General features: G+C 40.6%; 2 protein-coding genes across 2 annotated transcripts; one reads left to right on the top strand and one right to left on the bottom strand.

The window, feature by feature from the left end:
* Positions 1-912: 912 nt before the first annotated feature.
* Positions 913-7,964, top strand: LOC115276256 (olfactory receptor 1J4-like). The gene is given in 3 exon segments (XM_029920190.1): positions 913-1,224; positions 1,226-1,407; positions 7,022-7,964. Coding segments are annotated over 3 exon segments (1,437 nt in total).
* A 6,658-nt stretch (positions 7,965-14,622) lies between these two features.
* On the bottom strand, positions 14,623-15,558 carry LOC115276609 (olfactory receptor 1N1). The gene has a single exon (XM_029920655.1). The coding sequence runs from the start codon at positions 15,556-15,558 to the stop codon at positions 14,623-14,625; it is 936 nt and encodes a 311-aa protein (XP_029776515.1).
* Between the last annotated feature and the right edge of the window lie 4,531 nt (positions 15,559-20,089).

Below are 20,089 nucleotides of genomic sequence, written 5' to 3'. Positions count from 1 at the left end.
TGTATGTGAGGGCCCTTTTCTCCCTAGCTGCTTTCAGAATTCTCTCTTTATCTTTATATTTTGCCAGTTTCACTATGATATGTCGTGCTGAAGGCCGATTCAAATTACATCTTAAGGGGGTTCTTTGTGCCTCTTGAATTTGAATGTCCATTTCTTTTCCCAGATCTGGGAAATTCTCAGTTATAATTTGGTCGAGTATCCCTTCAGGCCCTTTCTCTCTGTCTTCCTCTTCAGGAATTCCTATGAACCGGATGTTGTTCTGCTTGATTGTGTCACTCAGATCTCGAATTCTCCTTTCCTGCTCCTGGATTAATTTCTCTCTCTTTTTTTCAGCTTCCTCTTTTGCTATAACTATATCTTCTAATTCACCTATTCTTCTCTCTGCCTCGTCAATCCTTGAGGTGGCTGCCTTAAGAACCCTCTACTGAATTAATGCAAATGAAATGTATGTGTACTGATGAATGTTCTTTAACCAAAAGAAAGCTAATCCTTGTGTCCTTTTATTTGAAAAGTTCACCTCCCATCTGAAATTTAACAATGGGTAGTGAAGTCAAATCTTCTGAAGTTTCCTGTGCTGTGGTTGATGACTTGGAACACTCAGCACCGAGCATTCTTGGGGGCAGTAACATGGCTGAGACATCATAGTCCATAGTCTGGTCCTCAGTGTCACAGCTGCAAGAATTCTGCTTTGTCAGTGAACCAAGAAAAACTGGCTCTCATTAACAGTTTTTCATCAACAATTTTACTAATTCCTCTATATGCAAACATAAAAGAAAATATGTGAGATCAAGGTTAAGTTTCCCACTTTGCAAAATAAAACACACATATTTTTCATATGACTACTAAAAGTGATTATTTCAGAGTCCTTAATATTTTCAACCATTCTTCGTTCCCAGCAGAAGGAAGAGTATCATGAGGAGGGAGAACCAGAGCAGCGTGTCCGAGTTCCTCCTCCTGGGGCCCATCCGCCCAGAGCAGCAGGGCGTGTTCTTCGCCCTGTTCCTGGGCATGTACCTGACCACAGTGCTGGGGAACCTGCTCATCGTCCTGCTCATCAGACTGGACCCTCGCCTCCACACCCCCATGTACTTCTTCCTCAGCCACTTGGCTTTCACTGATGTCTCTTTCTCATCTGTCACAGTCCCCAAAATGTTGATGGACATGCATGCTAAGTACAAATCCATCCCCTATGCAGAGTGCATTTCACAAATGTATTTTTTCATATTTTTTTACTGACCTGGACAGCTTCCTTATTACATCAATGGCATATGACCGCTATGTGGCTATATGCCACCCTCTTCATTATACCACCATCATGAGGGAGGAGCTGTGTGCCTTACTAGTGGCTGTATCTTGGATTCTGTCCTGTGCGAGTTCTCTTTCCCACACCCTTCTCCTTACCCAGTTATCCTTCTGTGCTGCTAACTCCATCCCCCATTTCTTCTGTGACCTTGGTGCTCTGCTCAAGCTATCCTGCTCAGACATCTTCCTCAATCAGTTGGTCATGTTCACAGTAGGGATAGTGGTCATTACCCTGCCATTCATATGTATTCTGGTATCTTATGGCTACATTGGGGCCACCATCTTGAAAGTTCCTTCTACCAAGGGGGTCTGCAAAGCATTGTCCACATGTGGCTCCCACCTTTCTGTAGTGTGTATGTATTATGGAGCAATAGTTGGGCAATATCTCTTCCCCAAATTAAGCAATTTCATTGACAAGGACATCATTGTGGCTCTCATGTACACAGTGGTCACACCCATGTTGAACCCCTTTATCTACAGCCTGAGGAACAGGGACATGAAAGAGGCCATGGGGAAACTCTTCAGTAGGGCAACATTTTTATCACAGTGATATATGTGACATGTATTTAAATCAGAACCTCCTTTTGGTTGATCTTGTGTATTTGATTTTCCACTTGAATACTTCTCAAAACTAATGTTTCCAAACCCTAAGACAAATGGTGGCATGTACTTGGAAAATATTTATTGGCCAGAATTTCATTCCCTTATTAACAATGCTCTCCTTTATAAATAATTTTGATAAGTAAATGCTAAGTTTATTTTATTACTTATTTCTGCAACAGGGGGATTAATAGTACAGTGATATACAGTTCATTATCCCTTATTTAGGAGATTTTGGAAGCCTTATATTTTGGGTTTATAATCTCAGGCTTTAAAACACCCTAGAATCTAAAGAATTTGCTATATCATTTCACTATACTCTCCTATGTATCCTAAACAGGTTTTCTTTCCATCTTTATGGATCTATTGAAATCAAAGTATCCAAACTGCTTGTCACTTGAATAAGAGGAATTATATTACTCTCTGCCCATGATATAAAATGTTAAAATAACAGCTCGGTAGGTGGAGGGCCATGTTGGAAACCAAGACTTGTCAGCCCCTCTTCGCCAGCACTGTGTGATTGTTGCTGCTTAGCCTATGTATACAATCATTAATGAAAGCATTCTTCATTCTGGCCTCCTGTGTAAATATAACCAAATTATAGCGCATACTGTCCATGGACATCCTACCTTCCCAAGTGAAGAATAAAAACAAAGTTGGTCAAATTTAGCGTGCATTCTTGTCACAGGAATAAAAGGCACAGCATAGGGAATATAGTCAATGGTATTAGAAGACTGCTGTTTGGTGATAGGTGGTAGTTACCCTTGTGGTGAGCACAACTAATGTTTAGGGAAGTTGAACCACGTTTGTATACCTGAAACAAATATGACATTGTGTGTCAACTGTACTCAAATTTAATAGAAAACCCTGAAGAGGTTGTTAAAACACAGGTTCCTGGAATCTACCACCATGAGATTACATTTAACTAGTTTTGGCATGGAACCCCCAAATTTTCATTACTAATAGGTTTCCACATGATGTTGACACTGCAGATGTGCGAACTATAGTTTGAAGAGCAGTGGTGTAAAGACTTAAGTCATGAAAATTGTGGGATCCCATGACATCCCAAACTATGACCTAACTAGGGGAAACAGAAATCTGGCAGTCAAGGGCTAGTAAAGAGATTTCTCTACATCTCCTTTTGGGTTCACACCCTGATATCTTGCCTAAGGACAGTGTTGCCTCAAAGTCTGCCCTCAGAATTACTTGGCCCCAGATCTCACGGAGGAGAATCTCTGGGGGTGGAGCTGGGATCTGCCTCTTTAACAAACTCCCAGGTGATTCTGTTGAACATCAAAGTTTAGGCACACTGACTGGGGCATCTGTGCTGGAGGGAGTAAGAGGAGAACTGAGCAATTAATACATGTTTAATGCATGTCTCTAACCAAGAGCTTTGTGCCCTGTGCCGTTGGGCTCTTTCCCTGGTGGGTACAGTGGAGTCTTCACATCCCCATTTCTGAAGCTGGTGTTGAGAAGAGTAAGCTCAAGGCTCATGACTTTTCTTTGTGTCAGTGAGAGGGTTAGGACCACAGAAGTTGTAGGCTAAATCTGGTCTCTGGGTGTCCTGCAGAGAAGCTGAGAAACCAAGTCCACACTACCAGGAGCTAGAGGACTTGAGCATAAAGTTCAGAGCAGAACTGGGTATCCTTCATCAGGAGCAGGTGTGTGTGTGTGTGTGTGTGTGTGTGTGTGTGTGTGTGTGTGTGTGTGTTGTATGCATCAGGGCATGCATACATGTGCATGTATGCAAGTGCTCATCACTTTTCTGTGCTCTCACTGAATTCGCTTCTTATTACTAGCTCCCAAAGAGAGGAATACCACAATCACCACTGGCCACTGACTCTCAGACCTGTAATCCTGAACCTTGGGGAAATAAGGAACAGAGCCAGCTGGCTGTATAAAATTAGTGGGCACATCCCCAGATCCAGGCTGGGGACCCCATTTCATCATTCAAGTTCTAGCTGTCAGAATCTTAGTTCTTAGTTGCTTCATGTTAGTGTGGCTTAGTTCTTAAGTTGTGCTTAGTTCTTGCAGGGTCAACCAGCCCTTTCCAATGCTTCTCTCCAGAGTCACTGATCGCTCCCTCTCCTTTAGATGACACTGCTACCTCCACCTGGAAGTATATCTGAAAACAACTTCTACCTAGAAAGCTTTGGTTCCTTTTTTGCTTTATGTAGCACCCGTATTATAGCTCTTTGTTAGAATCTGTTTGATGATTTCCTCCCTGAAATCCCTAGTATAGTCTCAGATGTTCACTGAAGGCATCAAACCTTAAGCCCCAGAAAGATCTACCCCAATTACATTTCCTGGGTTCCACTGAAGATAAGACCCTGAGTTTCTTCACTAGAGTTCTTTGCATTTTCTATTTAAGGAGCAACATAGCCTCATGTAGGACACCTTATTTAATTCTTTTGGACTCAGGGACTAGTATCCCAATTTTAGAAAGGAAAATCTGAGGCCCTAAGAGGTACAATGCCTTGCCTAAAGACATAGATCTGACAAATGGTAGAAAGGTGATTTTAAGCCACTCAGTCTGACTCCAAAGCCCATGCTTTGCCTTCTACCACACACAGCCTCACTTTCAAAGAAATATCAGTTCTCAGTAAGTGATGGTTGAGGTATTATTGACCAGAAGGCTGAATGTGGTGGAGTAAGAGTCCATATATCATCTTTATAAAAGGTTTATGCAGGAAAAAAGAAAGGTTAATCAAATTGTATCCAGGGAATTTTTATTGAAATCCCAAATCTCACAGACTAGATAAATTTATTAGTTCAGAAAGGAGTAATCCTATTTATAAAGCATGAGGGAAAGCAGAGAGAATAGAGAGAAGGTGGGAGAAGTCCAAAGCAGTGGGATAACAGAGGTGTCATTCTCTACCAGGCAGGATGTGGTTGGACTCTTGTCTGTATTCCCAACTTCATCACTGCTGTCTATGGCCTTTGCCTGCATCAGGTCATAATCCCACATTGAAGTGGTTTTGTGGCACCTGAACTCTGATCAATATCTGCCTATTGTGGGGAGTGAACAGTCAGAAGGGAGAAACAAAAGGGTCTCATGAAATGGAGTGCAGAAAAATAACATAGATTTGTGCCAACTATCTGCATGGTGCTTCACTGATATTATCTTATTAATATTCACAATTTTCTCATGACTGAGGCTTATAGTCATATCACCAGTTAAAATTTTTTTAATGTTTATTAGAGAGAGAGAGAAAGCATAAGCAGGGGAAGGGCAAGAGAGGGAGACACAGAATCTGAAGCAGGCTCCAGGCTCTGAGCTGTCAAAACAGAGCCCGATGTGAGCCTCAAACTCCCAGACTGTGAGATCATGACCTGAGTCGAAGTTGTACTTTTAATTAACTGAGCCACTCAGGCACTCCATCATTTCTCCAATTAGAGACAAGACAATTGAGACGCAAAATGAGTCACTTGAGAACTCACAAACATGAAATAGTATTGCCAGAATGTGAATCTTTTTCTAATTGCATTGCTTGTCCAATACACCACACTGCATTCAGACATGGGCTCTATCCTTAATATCATAGCCAAAAGCCCCAAATGCTGAAGTGAGCAGACACAGATTAGAACGTGGGCCAGGAACTCTTCTCTACTGGCCCATCTAGAACTCTCTTTTGTTGGTGGCTTTTCAGTAAGTTTAAAAAAAGAGGATAATATACCCAGATGTAGTAGGAGTATGCTCAACTCATCAGCCGAAGGAAGCAAGAGATTTTAATCCTGCCTCTTCTGAAGTTTTCTTTCAGTGAAGAACTACTATAATGCAATTCTAACGTCTTACATTTCCATACTGTACGTAGGCAGATATAGGCATTTGACATTGATTTTTGGCTTAAAGGAATTTTTAATTAAGACACAGTGAGATCATAAATATCTTTTCTTACTTATCTTGCAGGATTTGGTAATTTAGGCTTTAGAATATTTTAGTGGGTAGATAGCAGTGGATGAAGGAGAATACAAATAGATTTTGTAAGAACAAAATGTCCTGGACATATCTAGAATTTTTATGAGACCGGTTAGCTAGTGCTGTAGTTTAAGATGACAGGAGCCCAAATGAAGAAGCTAAGAAAGGAGCAGAGGGCATATCATGGTGCCTCTCTGACCCCTCTTGATAACAGCTCTTTTTAAAAAAAAATTATTTATTTGGGGAGGAGTGCAAGTGGAGGAGGGGCAGAGAGAGGGGGACAAAGGATCTGAAGCAACCTTTGTGCTGACAGACTGACAGCAGTGAACCTGATGTGGGACTTGAACTGACCAACCATGAGATCATGACCCGAGCCAAAGTCAGACATTCAATTGTCTGAGCCACCCAGGTGCTTGATAACAGCTCTTTCTATTATGAATTGTGGGTTTTCATGGTGTCATAAAAGCTCATTGAATTATGAAGAAATTGAAAAATGATCTAAAAAAGCGTGATAAATGTAACTACTAGTAATATGTATACAACTGTCAGCAATATTTTTCCATTTTAGAACATTTTTGTGCTCTTGCAAGACTGAGCTCTGAGAATTTCTAAGTTCAATCAATAGACATGCTTCTTTTCTCTTTGAATTTAAACATTATGGAAATTTTGGCTATTTATTTTTAATCCACTTATCTTTGGGAAGTTGGAATCCCAATTTGTTGAAACTTCCTCTTCATATTTTACTTATTGATGGATTTTGAAATCAGATTTTGAAACCTTACAACTTGAAGGTTAAGCTGAACCAGACAATTATCTTTAAAAACACGAAAATGGAAGAGAAATTAGGGAGACTTTAGCTTAATAGTTTCTGCTAAGACAGTGCAAGGCTTTCTCTTTACTGACTAGAAATAGCTATAAAAATGTGTTGTGGCCTGGGCTGCCTAACCCCCTGGATGGTGGAAAACACCAGCTGAGCCACTTTCTCTTCGATAGCAAACTGTCTTCTCTTTTGCCAAATCTCTCATTTTACATAATAAATACCATCCAGTTTAAAGAATATTTGTTGAGACATGGCAATGTGAACAGACACTGGCATATTTACCAGTAGAAAGGGTCTCATTTTTATCTGCCTGCTGTTCTATCAGCATCTGTTGATTTTTGCTTTTTTTCACTGTCTTTTTACCCCCAACGGAAGGTGACCATGAGGCGGGAGAACCAGAGCAGCGTGTCCGAGTTCCTGCTCCTGGGGCTGCCCATCTGGCCAGAGCAGCAGGGCATGTTCTTCGCCCTGTTCCTGGGCATGTACCTGACCACGGTGCTGGGGAACCTGCTCATCGTCCTGCTCATCAGGCTGGACCCTCGCCTCCACACCCCTATGTACTTCTTCCTCAGTCACCTGGCCCTCACGGACGTCTCCTTTTCATCTGTCACCGTCCCCAGGATGCTGATAAATATGCACTTTCAGGATCAATCCATCCCCTACTCAGAGTGTGTAACACAGATGTATTTTTTCATATTTTTTACTGATCTGGACAATTTTCTTCTCACTTCAATGGCATATGACCGGTATGTGGCCATCTGTCACCCACTCTGCTACACCACCATCATGAGAGAAAGGGTGTGTATCTTACTAGTATCTGTATCCTGGGTCCTCTCCTGTGCCAGTGCCCTATCTCACACCCTCCTCTTGGCCCAGCTGTCTTTTTGTGCTGACAATGCCATCCCTCATTTCTTCTGTGACCTTGGTGTCCTGCTCAAACTCTCCTGCTCAGACACAGCCCTTAATGAGCTGGTCATTTTCACAGTAGGTGTGGCAGTCATTACTCTCCCACTAATTTGCATCTTGATCTCTTATGGCCACATTGGGGCCACCATACTAAAGATTCCATCTACCAGGGGGATCTGCAAAGCCTTGTCCACATGTGGCTCCCACCTCTCTGTGGTATCTTTGTATTATGGTACAATCATTGGGCTGTATTTTTTCCCTTCATCCAGCAGTTCCAGTGACAAGAACATTATTGCCTCTGTGATGTACACAGTGGTCACTCCATTGCTTAATCCTTTCATTTATAGCCTGAGGAACAGAGACATGAAAGGATCCCTGGAGAAACTCCTCAACAGGGTAATAGCCTTATGTCAGTGACATCTGTTCATCTTTATAACACACATATGTAATCACATACCCCTAGATGCTAGACCCCTAATCTTGAGCCTAGCATGGAATAGGTGCTCAGTATTTGACAATATCAATTACATTCTGTTACAGTTATTCACTCTTTTCCTACCCGTTCTTTAGTATGGGTTGTGAATTCTTAGTTGATATTATTATTGCTCTTGTCTATTAGACTGTAATATTACAGCTAATAGAATGTATGTTTCTCCTCTTATTTTCTGGGGATTTATTAGTTCTTTTCTAAAAATAGTTTATTGAGGTATAATTGACATATAAATGTTATATGTATTTAAGGTGTACACCTTGATGTTTTGATATGTATATGTTGTGAAATGATTGCCACTTCAAGCAAATTGATATACCTATTACCTCCACTTAGTTAACATTTTATTTTATTTTTGTGTGTGTGGTGAGGAAATTTAAGATACATTCTCCTAGCAAATGTCAAGTATACAATACAGTATTGTTATCTGTGGTCATCTTTCTGCACACTGGTTCTCAAAAACTTGTTCATCATGCATAACTGAACGTTGTACAATATGTCAGGTGAAATAAATCAGACACAGAAAGGCAAATCCTGAATGATCTCACTTTTATGTGAAACTTAAAATAGTCCTATTCATAGAAGGAGATAATAGAATGGTGGTTGCTGGGAGCTAGGGGTTGGGGGAAATTGAGTGATATTGGAAAGTTATTCTTTGACAAAGAAGCTAAAAGTGAAATCAGGGCAGAGTTGATATATTTTAATTTATTTGTCACTAGGATAACTAGAGTAAATACCAGAAAAATAGTGAGACTTTCTTATCATATAGGTTCTGTCATTTGTAAGCTATTTAGCAAATTACTTACTCTAGGTCAGTATGTCTAGATCTTGTCACACACAGGTGGATAAAGACCCAGCCTCCATGCAAAAGAGGGGAACATTCTAGTGGCATAGTTTTAGGTGAACTAAAAATATACAGGGGTATTAAAAAGTGCCTTAATATAATACTATTAATAATAATTGTGCTTACTGAGCATGATTACCATGTTGGATGCAATTAAAAACTTTACCTATTATCTTTTTTAGTGCTCATAATAATCCTATGAAGCATGTATCTTATTATCTGTATTTTTCAGTTGAGGAAAATGAGCTTAAAGACAATGACCTAAATATAATAAATGGCAGTAGCACAGGGAGGATATAGTTAACGCTGCCTGGATATCACCAAAAGCTTTACAGAGGAGGTGGTCCTGTAGCTGGTTGTTGAAAGATGTTCAGGATACGATGCTTAATGAGAGAAATGGCAGTCTTGGTAGAGGGAACATTGAGTGAACAAGGGCATTGAAAGAGCATGGTTAGTTCAGGAAAATGTAAAAAAAGTGGGTGTTGCTAATGCCCATGTGTGTATGAGTTGAGGGAAGGCAAGAGATGAGTTTAGACGGGCAGCTAAGAACTATATGGTGAAGGGGTTTGGATGTTCTGTTGGGGACTTTAGACATTGCCTTGCAAGTGATTGGGTGCCACCGACTGGAGATGGGATGCAGTAGGGATTAAACCTGGGGAAGGTTATATTTGTATCCCAGAAAGACGTATTCAGGTAACGAATGTGCCAGGTGAGATTACAATGAATAAGAAAGCCTAGAGACAGAGAGCTCAATCAGAAGGTGATTGTATATACAGGTCACAGATGATGAAGGCCTGAATGAAGACACTGGCATGGGGACAGGCAAAAGAATATCTTCGAAGGTAGACTAGAGTGGTCTTGGTAATTAATGGGAAGTAGGTGGTAGAATAGGATTGTTCTAGATTTCTGGTTCTGTGAACTGATATTTAAGAACATAATGGAAGGCTAGGCACTTTGAATAATTTTGATCAGGTTTTAAAATCTTTTAAAAGTGAGTGGCACCTGGGTAGTTCAGTCAGTTGAGTGTTCAACTCCTGGTATCAGCTCAGGTCCTGATTATGCAGTCCATGAGATCAAGCCCTGCATTGGGCTCTGCACTGATAGTGCCCAGAGCCTGTTTGGAATTTTCTCACTTTTTCTCTAGCCCTCTCCCACTCACTTCTCTCTCTCTCTCTAAAAATAAATAAATAAATATTTTTAAAAGTCTTTTTAAAAGTGAGGAAACAAGTTTCTTTTTTTAAATATAATTTATCATCAAGTTGGCTAACATACAGTGTGTACAGTGTGCTCTTGGTTTTGGGGGTAGATTCCCATGATTCATTGCTTACATATGACACCCAGTGCTCATCCCAACAAGTGCCCTCCTCAATGCCCATCACCCATTTCCCCCTCTCCCTCCGCCTCAATCATCCCTTATATTCTTTTCTGTATTGAAGAGTCTCTTATGGTTTGCCTCCCTCTCTCTCTGTTTGTAACTACTTTTTCCTCTTCCCTTCCCCCGTGGTTAAGTTTCTCAAGTTCCACATATGAGTGAAAACATGATATCTGTCTTTCTCTGACTTATTTCACTTAGCATAATACCCTCCAGTTCCATCCACGTTGCTGTAAATGGCAGGATTTCATTCTTTCTCATTGTCAAGTAGTATTCCATTGTATATATAAACCATGTCTTCTTTATCCATTCATTAGTTGATGAGCATTTAGGCCCTTTCCGTAATTTGGCTATTGTTGTCAGCACAGCTATAAACATTGGGGTACATGTGCCCCTATGAATCAGCACTCCTGTATTCTTTAGATAAATTCCTGGTAGTGTTATTGCTAGGTCTTAGAATACTTATATTTTTAATTTTTTGGAGAGGCTTCACACTGTTTTCCAGAGCGGCTGCACCAGTTTACATTGCCACCAACAGTGTAAGAGGGTGCCCATCTCTCCACACCCTCGCCAGCACCTATAGTCTCTTGCATTGCTAATTTTAGCCACTCTGACTGGTGTGAGGTGGTATCTTAGTGTGGTTTTAATTTGTATTTCCCTGATGATGAGTGATGTTGAGCATCGTTTCATGTGTCTGTGGGCCATCTGGAAGTCTTCTTTGGAAAAGTGTCTATTTATGTCTTCTGCCCATTTCTTCACTAGATTATTTGTTTCTCAGGTGTTGAGTTTGGTAAATTCTTTATAGATTTTGGATACTAACCCTTTATTTGATATGTCATTTATAAGTATCTTTTCCCATTCCATCAGTTGCCTTTTGTTGGTTGGAGGAAACAAGTTTCTAACCACCTATTATTTATTTATTTACTTATTTTAAATTTTTAAAAATATTTATTTATTTTTGGTTTTTTAATTAAAAATTTTTTTAACATTTTATTAAATTTTGAGAGACAGAGAGAGACAATGTGATCAGGGGAAGGGCAGAGAGAGAGAGAGAAGGAGACACAGAATCCAAAGCAGGCTCTAGGCTCTGAGTTGTCAGCACACAGTCCAACACAGGGTACAAAATCATGAACCTTGAGATCTTGACCTGAGCAGAAGTCGAACACTTAACTGAAACGCCCCACCATCTGCTTTTTTAAAAAAAGTTTCCAGGGGTGTCTGGGGGGCTCAGTCAGTTAAGTCTGACTTTGCCTCAAGTCATAATCTAGAGGTTTTGAGTTTGAGCCCCACATCCAGCTCTGTGCTGATAGCTCTCAGCCTGGAGCCTGCTTTGGATTCTGTGTCTCCCTCTCTGCCCCTCCCCCACTCATGCTTTGTCTGTCTGTCTGTCTGTCTGTCTGTCTCTCTCTCTCTCTCTCTCTCTCCCTCTCTTTTTCTCTCTCAGAAAATGAATAAACATTAAAAAAAATTTTAGGGGCGCCTGGGTGGCTCAGTCGGTTGGGCCTCTGACTTCGACTCAGGTCACGATCTCATGTTCGTGGGTTTGAGTCCCATGTTGGGCTCTGTGCTGACAGCTCAGAGCCTGGATCCTGCTTCAGATTCTGTGTCTCCCCCTCTCTGCCCCTCCTCCTCTCATATTCTGTCTCTCTGTGTCTCAAAAATAAATAAAACATTAAAAAATTTTTTTAACTTAAAAGAAATAAAAATAAAATTTTTAAAGTTTCCAAGCAAAATGAAGGCAAATACCATAAATAGGCACGTTTGAAAGCTCTTCGTTATCACCCCCAACTCAATTCCAATTAAAAATACATCCTACTCACATGACACTACCTACATGCAAAGATGTATACATAATTTGTACTTCAATATGAATTATTTTATTGTCAACATCATATTAACTCTACTTAAAATGGGTGACCTTAAAGGAATAGAAGTGTGAACATAGGGATTGGGGTGGGTATATTAGGATGTATCAAGAGAAGAATAAATTTGGAACTTTGAATACAGTGGTAAATATTTTTCGCTAAGTAAGATCTAAGAATGTTAGACTACTGAACAATGATAGGTAACAGAGTCCCCTGGTGGATATTTGTATACTCTGTGCTACCTAATTGCTAACTGCCACAAATGATATTGGGGAAACCAACAGAGACATGTAGTCTCGTCTCCTAGTGTGCTTAGGGCCTGTGAAAAAGCCTCAAACAGGATTCAAACATGTCTGTACTGCCACTGGATTAAGATTCTCTGAGGCTCAGAATGGAGAAAGAAACTAGAAGTCCACCTAGAGAAGTCACAGTCTAGAAAAACCAGAAGGTAGAACTAATTAAGCCAGTTTGAGCAGCAGGTTTAGGACATCAACAGGACACTCATGGCAGGGATAGTGTGGGGCTGTATCCAGTAATCTTACACCTCAGTCTTCCTCATGTCCAGGGGCTATGTCATCAGGCCTTAGATCTCTTCCAAGGGACCCTCGCCTGAAAGAACTGATCATGAGAAGTAGAAGGTATTTTTCTCACCAGCTCAAAGGATAGAAGAAAGCTAGGCCTTCGGTGGCCCACTGTCTAGAATATTAGATGTCAATAGAATGAAAGAAGATGTGCAGACTGAAGAAATCAGAAGAGAAGGACTGCAGGGTGGCCACCAGCTCCAGCCCTGACTGTATGAGAATGCCCCCCCTCCCCCCAGTCCTACCAAGGATTCCTATAGAGAATATCTGGAACTGAGATCCAGAGAGAAAAACAGAAGTCCGATTCAGGTCATTAAACAAATGGAATCCTCAAGTACTAAGATGTGGCATGTGGCTTGACATGATTCACGTTTGTGCTCACCAACTGTGGAAGTCCAGGACGGTTTGATTGTGTGGAAGATGCTCAAAAATTATTTGTTGAAAGAAATAGAGGAATCATGAAACATTTTAAGATAGGTTGATTCTGAGAAACAAACTGCAATGGGGAGGAGGATTTAGGTAGTCGATACTTGGTCATACCAGAGAGATGTAAGGAATGTAAATTATATGGCTCTTCTCCTTCTCCTTCACCTTCTCGTCCTCCTCCTCCTCCTTTCTCTCTATTTTTCTGTGCCACTTCTTCTCTCTCTTTCTCTCCCCCCACCCCTCCTCTGTTTGCACTCTCTAAAAAAAGGATAATATTTTAAAAAGTGGATGGACCTCGAGGGTGTCATGCTAAGCGAAATAAGCCAGGCAGAGAAGGACAGATACCATATGTTTGCACTCATAGGTCTAACAGGAAAACAGGAGAAACCTAATGGAGGACCAGGGTGGGGGGGGGAAGAGGGAAAGAGAGTTGGGGAGAGAGAGGGACACAAAACTTGAGAGACTATTGAATACTGAAAATGAACTGAGGGTTGAAGGGGAAGGGGGAGGGGGAAAAGAGGTGGTGGTGATGGTGGAGGGCACTTATGGGGAAGAGTACTGGCTGTTGTATGGAAACCAATTTGACAATAAACTATTAAAAAAAATAAATAAATAAATATTTCTAGGATTCGTAGAGGCAGAAGAAAACTTATATGCTTATAAACTTTTTCCAACTCTGCAACTAAGTTTCATGGTAGGTGCCTCTCTCAGATCTAAAGGCAAACCTGGAAACAAATAAAGAAAGATGGTTACAGTGCTTCCACCCATCAGTCACTAAAATGGTGCTGGCATTGAGCATTTCTGACCAGCAAAGGGGAGAGACAGCCCAAAGAACTCATCCTTTCTGGTAAAATCTTGGCAAACCATGGGAAGTGGGGCAACCAGCCCAGAAATCTCAACTCTGAACTTCAATTTTCTGATGGGGATTCTTTTATCTAGTCTGCACCTCCTGGAATGTAACCTCTGGCCCTTATTTATTTTGTCTTTCTTTCCATTTAGTGCTACAAACAAGACAGGCCCCAAATTGTTTATGATTGGCAAATTAATAATCTGGAAATGAAGCTTTTATGAAAGCAAGGACTTGGTCTTATCCCATGCACTTATCCCTAGCACTTCACTCCCAGGTCCTAGTAGGTGTCTGGTAGATATTTGTTGAATGAGTGAATCGCAAATAAAAAAATTTTTTTTGACTTTTTGAGTGGGGGTGGGGATGAAGAGCAGCATCAGTAATAATAATAGCCTTCATTTACTGGAAACCTACTATTATTTGTCATTATACGAAAGGCACTTCATAGTTTATCTCAGTTCATCTAGTCCTCCAGTCACCTTATTGGATAGAGGTAACTATCTCCATTTTATAGATGAGAAGACTAAGGTCAGAGTGGATAGGTAATGGGACTGCAGTCTTGTGGCCAATATGTGGCAGACTCAAAACTGAAGCCAAGTTTGTGTGGCTCCAAATTTATGGCTTATTATTAAAAGTTGCTATCATGACCTCTAAGAGGATAAAATTCTCCTGTGACTGAGGAGCCTCTTAAGGGCCCCCTTCATGTCCTTGTTCCTCAAGCTATAGATAAAGGGGTTCAACATGGGAGTCACCACGGTGTACACTGCAGCCGCTGCAATGTCTTTCTCTTCAGAGGCAACAGAGGCAGGGCACAAATAGGCACTGAAGAGTGTCCCATAGAACACACAGACGACGCAGAGATGGGAACTACAGGTGGAAAAGGCTTTGCCTCCTGCACCAGGAGTTCGGACCCTCAGGATGGCCAATACAATGTGGATGTAGGAGATGACAATGCAGATAAAGGGGACAATGAGTACTGTGCCTCCTAAAGCAAAAACCATCAACTTGTTGATGTGAGTGTCAGAACATGACAACTTCAGGACAGGAGTTATGTCACAGAAGAAGTGAGCTATTTCCCCGGTGACACAGAAGGACAGCCGAGCCATGAGGAGGGTGTGGGTCAGGGCAACAGCGTGGGTGAGAACCCAGCACAACGCAAGCAGCAAGGCACAGACTTGGGGGCCCATGACTGTGGAGTAGTAGAGAGGGCGACAAATGGCCACATAACGGTCATATGCCATTACGGCCAGGAAGAAGCTGTCCAGATCACCAAACATCAGAAAGAAATACATTTGTGTGAGGCATCCAGCATAGGAGATCGTGTGATGTTGAGTCTGCACATTTACCAGCATCTTGGTAACTGTGGAAGATGTTAAACCTATGTCAACAAAAGATAGGTTGGCCAGAAAGAAGTACATGGGGGTGTGGAGGCGTGGGTCTGATCTGATGGCCAGGATGATGAGTATGTTCCCAGTTAAGGTGACAAGATACATACACAGGAAAATTCCAAAGAGTAACTGCTGTTGCTCTGGTGACTGAGATATTCCTCGGAGAATAAATTCAGAGATGCTGGATTGGTTTTCCATGACTCTACAGCATCTGGAAGCTAGGGAGGACAGTTAGATGATAGATTTCTCCTACAACTCTACATGTGATGACTCTCAAATCTTCTCACTTCCAAATCTCTCTTTATATTCATTATCTTCCCTAATTTGACTTCATCTCTAATATGACCCTACTTCCTTCTTTTTCCTCTTTCTAGGAATCTCATAGATGCTTCCTTTCTTTTCTCTTTCCCTCTGCTTAATCTTTTATACAGAAGGTACTCTTCCAAGGAGGCTCTAGGTATTGTTCAGCCCTGGCATTACCAAGCCTTGGACTAGGTCTACCATCCCATGTCAGCTTCACCGTTGCTTTGCAAGTACATGAGTAGACTGAGATGAATTGAATCTTACATTCTCTTGGTAGCCCCCAAATTCATACAATTTTTTAACTCACACAATATCTCATTTTAGAGGGAAGGTCATATAAAGAACTCATGTTCTTTTATTTCCGTATCTTTTCTACTTAAATAGGAAATACGGAGTTCTGTATTTTTTCCCTCTTGGGTTTGAGGTTTTCGTCATTGGCATCATCATTATCCTCCCATAGCTGACATTTACCAGCCATTTATGATACCTATCATCCACCGTACTAAGCACTTCATACAGATCATCTCCTTTAATCCTTAAACAGTACTAGGAAGCAGAGATTATTGTTCTTATGATTTTATAGAGAAGAAAATTGAGGGACATACATAGGGACTCACAGCTCACAAATACTAGAGACATAATTCCAACTGATAGCTTTGGACACCAGAGACAGCATCATCAGTCAATACAGATAGAAAGTGATTTTCTATGTTCAAGCATTTAATCTCTCAAAATTTTTAGTTTCATAGTTTTAGCCTCACTTGCCCGTTCTATCTTGAATTCTTGTCTTTTATAGAAAGAGCAATGAAGTTTAGGAATGAGATAGAACCTACAGAATCATCTGGTCCAGATGTCCCCCAAACACTGGTCTGTAAGATGTGGGCTAAAAGTACAGATTCCTCAGCCCTACTGAGTTAAATTCTCTATGATATAGTCTGGGTACCTGTATTTAAAAAACTAAAACTAAACCCATCTCAGGTATTTTGATGCTCAATAGGCATCAAGAAAACTTCATTTAGTTCAAGTGTTCCAACTATTCACAGATGATTAAGCAAAGTTTTGGAAAAGTGAAGTGACTAAAAGTTAACACTGCCCCTTAGAAGGACATAGTATAAGAACCAGTGTATCCAGGCTCTCAGACTAGTGCTGTTTCAGTTTAGTAAGTTACCTTTCCATTTTTCATAATATCTTCTTATCTGTATCTTAAAGATCTAAATATGTTCCTATTCCCCATCTCTATTAAGAGTCCACACCTAAAGAAAAACCCATTACAAACTCCAAACCAATACGAGATATATTGAAACATTGTTTATATTTTGAAGTTAATACTTCAAACTTTAGCAGGAGTAATAACTGAGAACCATCACATATTTATGTACCCCTGAACCCTACACTAATTGGGGAACACATCTCAGAGCTATATAACTTACTCTGAGAGGTCAGAATGCCACGTGCTATTTTCTCCCCTATTCTTTCTCCCAATGGGGAATGTGACGCCTCACAAAGGTCAGGCTCTGTAACTGGACACATTCTAATAACCATGTCCTGGAGGCAAGAGACTCTCTTAAGACCCAATTGACTGTGAGTCTTCTCAAGAGGAGGATGATGCAGACCAGCACACATGCTGGTCCTGATATCCAGATCCTACCTTTAGTGAGTGAGTCCATTCATTCTCATTGGAGATTGCAAAGAGATGGCAATTTATTTTAGGGAAGAGCTGTATCTGTTTCATTATCTCTGTTGGCATACAATCCCTTGATCAGACTATTCCTGTAGAGGTCCTCAGTCTATACTACCAACCAGTTAACATCAGAAACCCTCTAAAAGGGTCCAAAGCTCTACTCAAGGGCCTTCTGCTAATATCTCTTGTTCTATCCTTTGGTTCTTCCTTTCCCTAAAAGGGTTTCTCATCTTTAATCCTGTCTAAAGTCTCAGGAAACTTTGTAGATCATAGAGACAACAATGAGTTGCTTCCTGAACCTTGGGGCAACCTCTGTCTCCGTCATCCCAGGGTAGTAAGATCCTTTACTTACCCCCACTGCTTCCTCGTCTACTGTGTCTGCAAACATGTAAGAGCTGGCTTGGACATGGTGGAGAGAATACCTCAAAGGCAGTAACTGCTATCCTGCAACTGTTTGTCTCAAGTTTCTCTTCTTACTGCTACCCTCATTACTGAGAAGAAGGCATTGCAGATGTCCTTAATTTGGGAGGAAGGTGGGAAGAGCTCAGACTCTTCTTAACAACAGTTGTGATGGGATTAACTGGAATCAGAATTTAGGGTCAAGATTAATAAATATAGAAGCCAAAAAAAAGAGCTTGTTAAACTGAGATTAAAAATAAGTTTAGAGGAGAAAAGGGAGAGCAAGAGCAAGAGTGAGAGCGAGAGAGAAGGATTCCAAATGAGGAGCCTAAGAGATCAACAAAGGATTGCAAAACCATGCCAAGGATAGATCTGAAGGGAAAGCCAAAATTACCTTAGTTACATTCATCAGCTGGAACAAAGAAGAGGGTCTGTACTGAATTCTTAAGATGCTCTGGGACATGTGGTTCTCTGATCCCATTCAACCCAGGTATTCAGGAATTTTGAGGTATTTTATATTTGTATTTTGAAACCTGAACTGAGAAACTCAGAAACAAGGAGCTGGCTCATCAGGCTAACACCAGGAGGAAGCTGAAGAGGGTTCTACTCTGGGCAGGAGTCATGGGACAAAGCTCCCTAGAGCCTTGTTAGAGATAACATTCATAATTACCCAATTTCCTGTCTGAATCTCTCATAATACACCAAATTAGTATAGTACTGACTTCATTAAAATTTTTTGAAGCTTAATTTGTCTCTGTTAAATGGTAGCATTAAGGAGTTATGCTATTTGTATTGATTTATAATTGTACTCGATGCAAAAATACTTTATATGTAAATAAATAGCTTTCTCACTTGCAACAAAACTTCTGTTCCTAAATTCCTCCTGTAAAGAAATCTGGAAGGGACTACAAAGAGTTTAGTGGCATATCACATATATTTCTTAAAGAATTCTCATGCTTCTAGTTAAAGATGTTATATTAAAGTCATGTATCTAGTTTCACTCTCTCCTAAAATCCTACTAAAAGTAAAGTGACTTTTTAGACATCATAAACCCTACAAGAACAGATAAGAGTAGAAAGGGAATGGTGAGCGGAAAAGTGAGAGTGGTGATCAAGACGGTCTTAACATTGCCCTCAACTTGACTAAGCTATAGGCAATATCATCTGGCTATGGGCCCCTGATGTCCACTTTCCTAGAGATTTACTTTAGACGACTTATAGAGTTGACTTTTTTCTCTGTCCTTTGAGATATAAATCTTCTCTTTGGTTCTAGACAGTTTCACAACCTAGAAATGTCTTTCTTGTGGACTTGGAAGCCATCTCTTTAAAATGGAATCATGAAGAAAGAGCAGACTTATCTCCCAGTCTCTGTGGAAGGGTAGGAGCCTTACTTTAGTGGGTACCAGCCAGCAAACACAGATAGCTGAGTCACAGTGACCAACCTTCTAACAGCCTCCAGTGCTTTTCCACTGGCTCACCCCAGCACTTAAAAATCCTCCTGCTGGTTCAGTCAATAGTTGTGCGTTCAAGCCCCACATTAATTGTAGAGCTTACTTTTTAAAAAAGTCCTCCTGAGGGAGAAGCCAAGATGGCGGAGAGGAAGGGAGCTCTGTAAACTTCGTCTGCCCCATTGATCGAACTGAGAAGTACATTACTCTCATCTGCAAGAGTGGAAGGAGAAAATATGGACTCCAGAAGGAAAAGAACCTGAAGGATACCTGAACACCAAGGCGGAGCCTCTGAGAGCAGCCTCCAAGACCTACCACATCAAACCACGCCTATACAAGAGAGGGGAGCTGCCATTTTTGTTTTTGTTTTTGTTTTTAGTTGTTGTTGTTTTTGCTTTTTTTAATAACTTTTTTCTTTTTTTTCTGCGTTTTTTTCTTTTCCCTTTTTTCTGTATGTATTTTTTATTATTATTACTTTTTTTAACTTAAATTTTTAAAAATTTTTACTCCTTATTTTCTTTTCTCCTTTCCCCCCCTTTTTTTCTCCTTTCTTCTTTATATAGGAGAATATATCTCATCCCTACCTCTCCCCTCAACTGGTCATACACTTTTAGACTGTACACTGTCCTTTGTTGTCTCTGACGCCCTTTAATTTTTTTCCATCGTTTTCTTTTTCTTTTCTTCTTCTCCTCTTTTTGTCTCTTTCCTCTCCATTCTCTTTATTTTCTTTCCCCCTGTTAATGTGTTTGTTTGTTTGATTCATCTGTGCGTTTGTGTGTTACTGTTCCCTCTGTGTGTGTCTGTCTGTTTTCCTTCTTAGGGCTACACCAAGAAACAAGCCAAAGTGTGCAAGACAGAGAGTCCCAAATTCCGCTGAGTAGGGAAATAAAATATTCAAA

The sequence above is a fragment of the Suricata suricatta genome, chromosome 13, assembly GCF_006229205.1.
Source record: "Suricata suricatta isolate VVHF042 chromosome 13, meerkat_22Aug2017_6uvM2_HiC, whole genome shotgun sequence".
In the NCBI taxonomy this organism is placed as follows: domain Eukaryota; kingdom Metazoa; phylum Chordata; class Mammalia; order Carnivora; family Herpestidae; genus Suricata; species Suricata suricatta.
The sequence above is the reverse complement of the archived record's forward strand: the minus strand, read 5'-3'. Positions and strand labels throughout refer to the sequence as shown.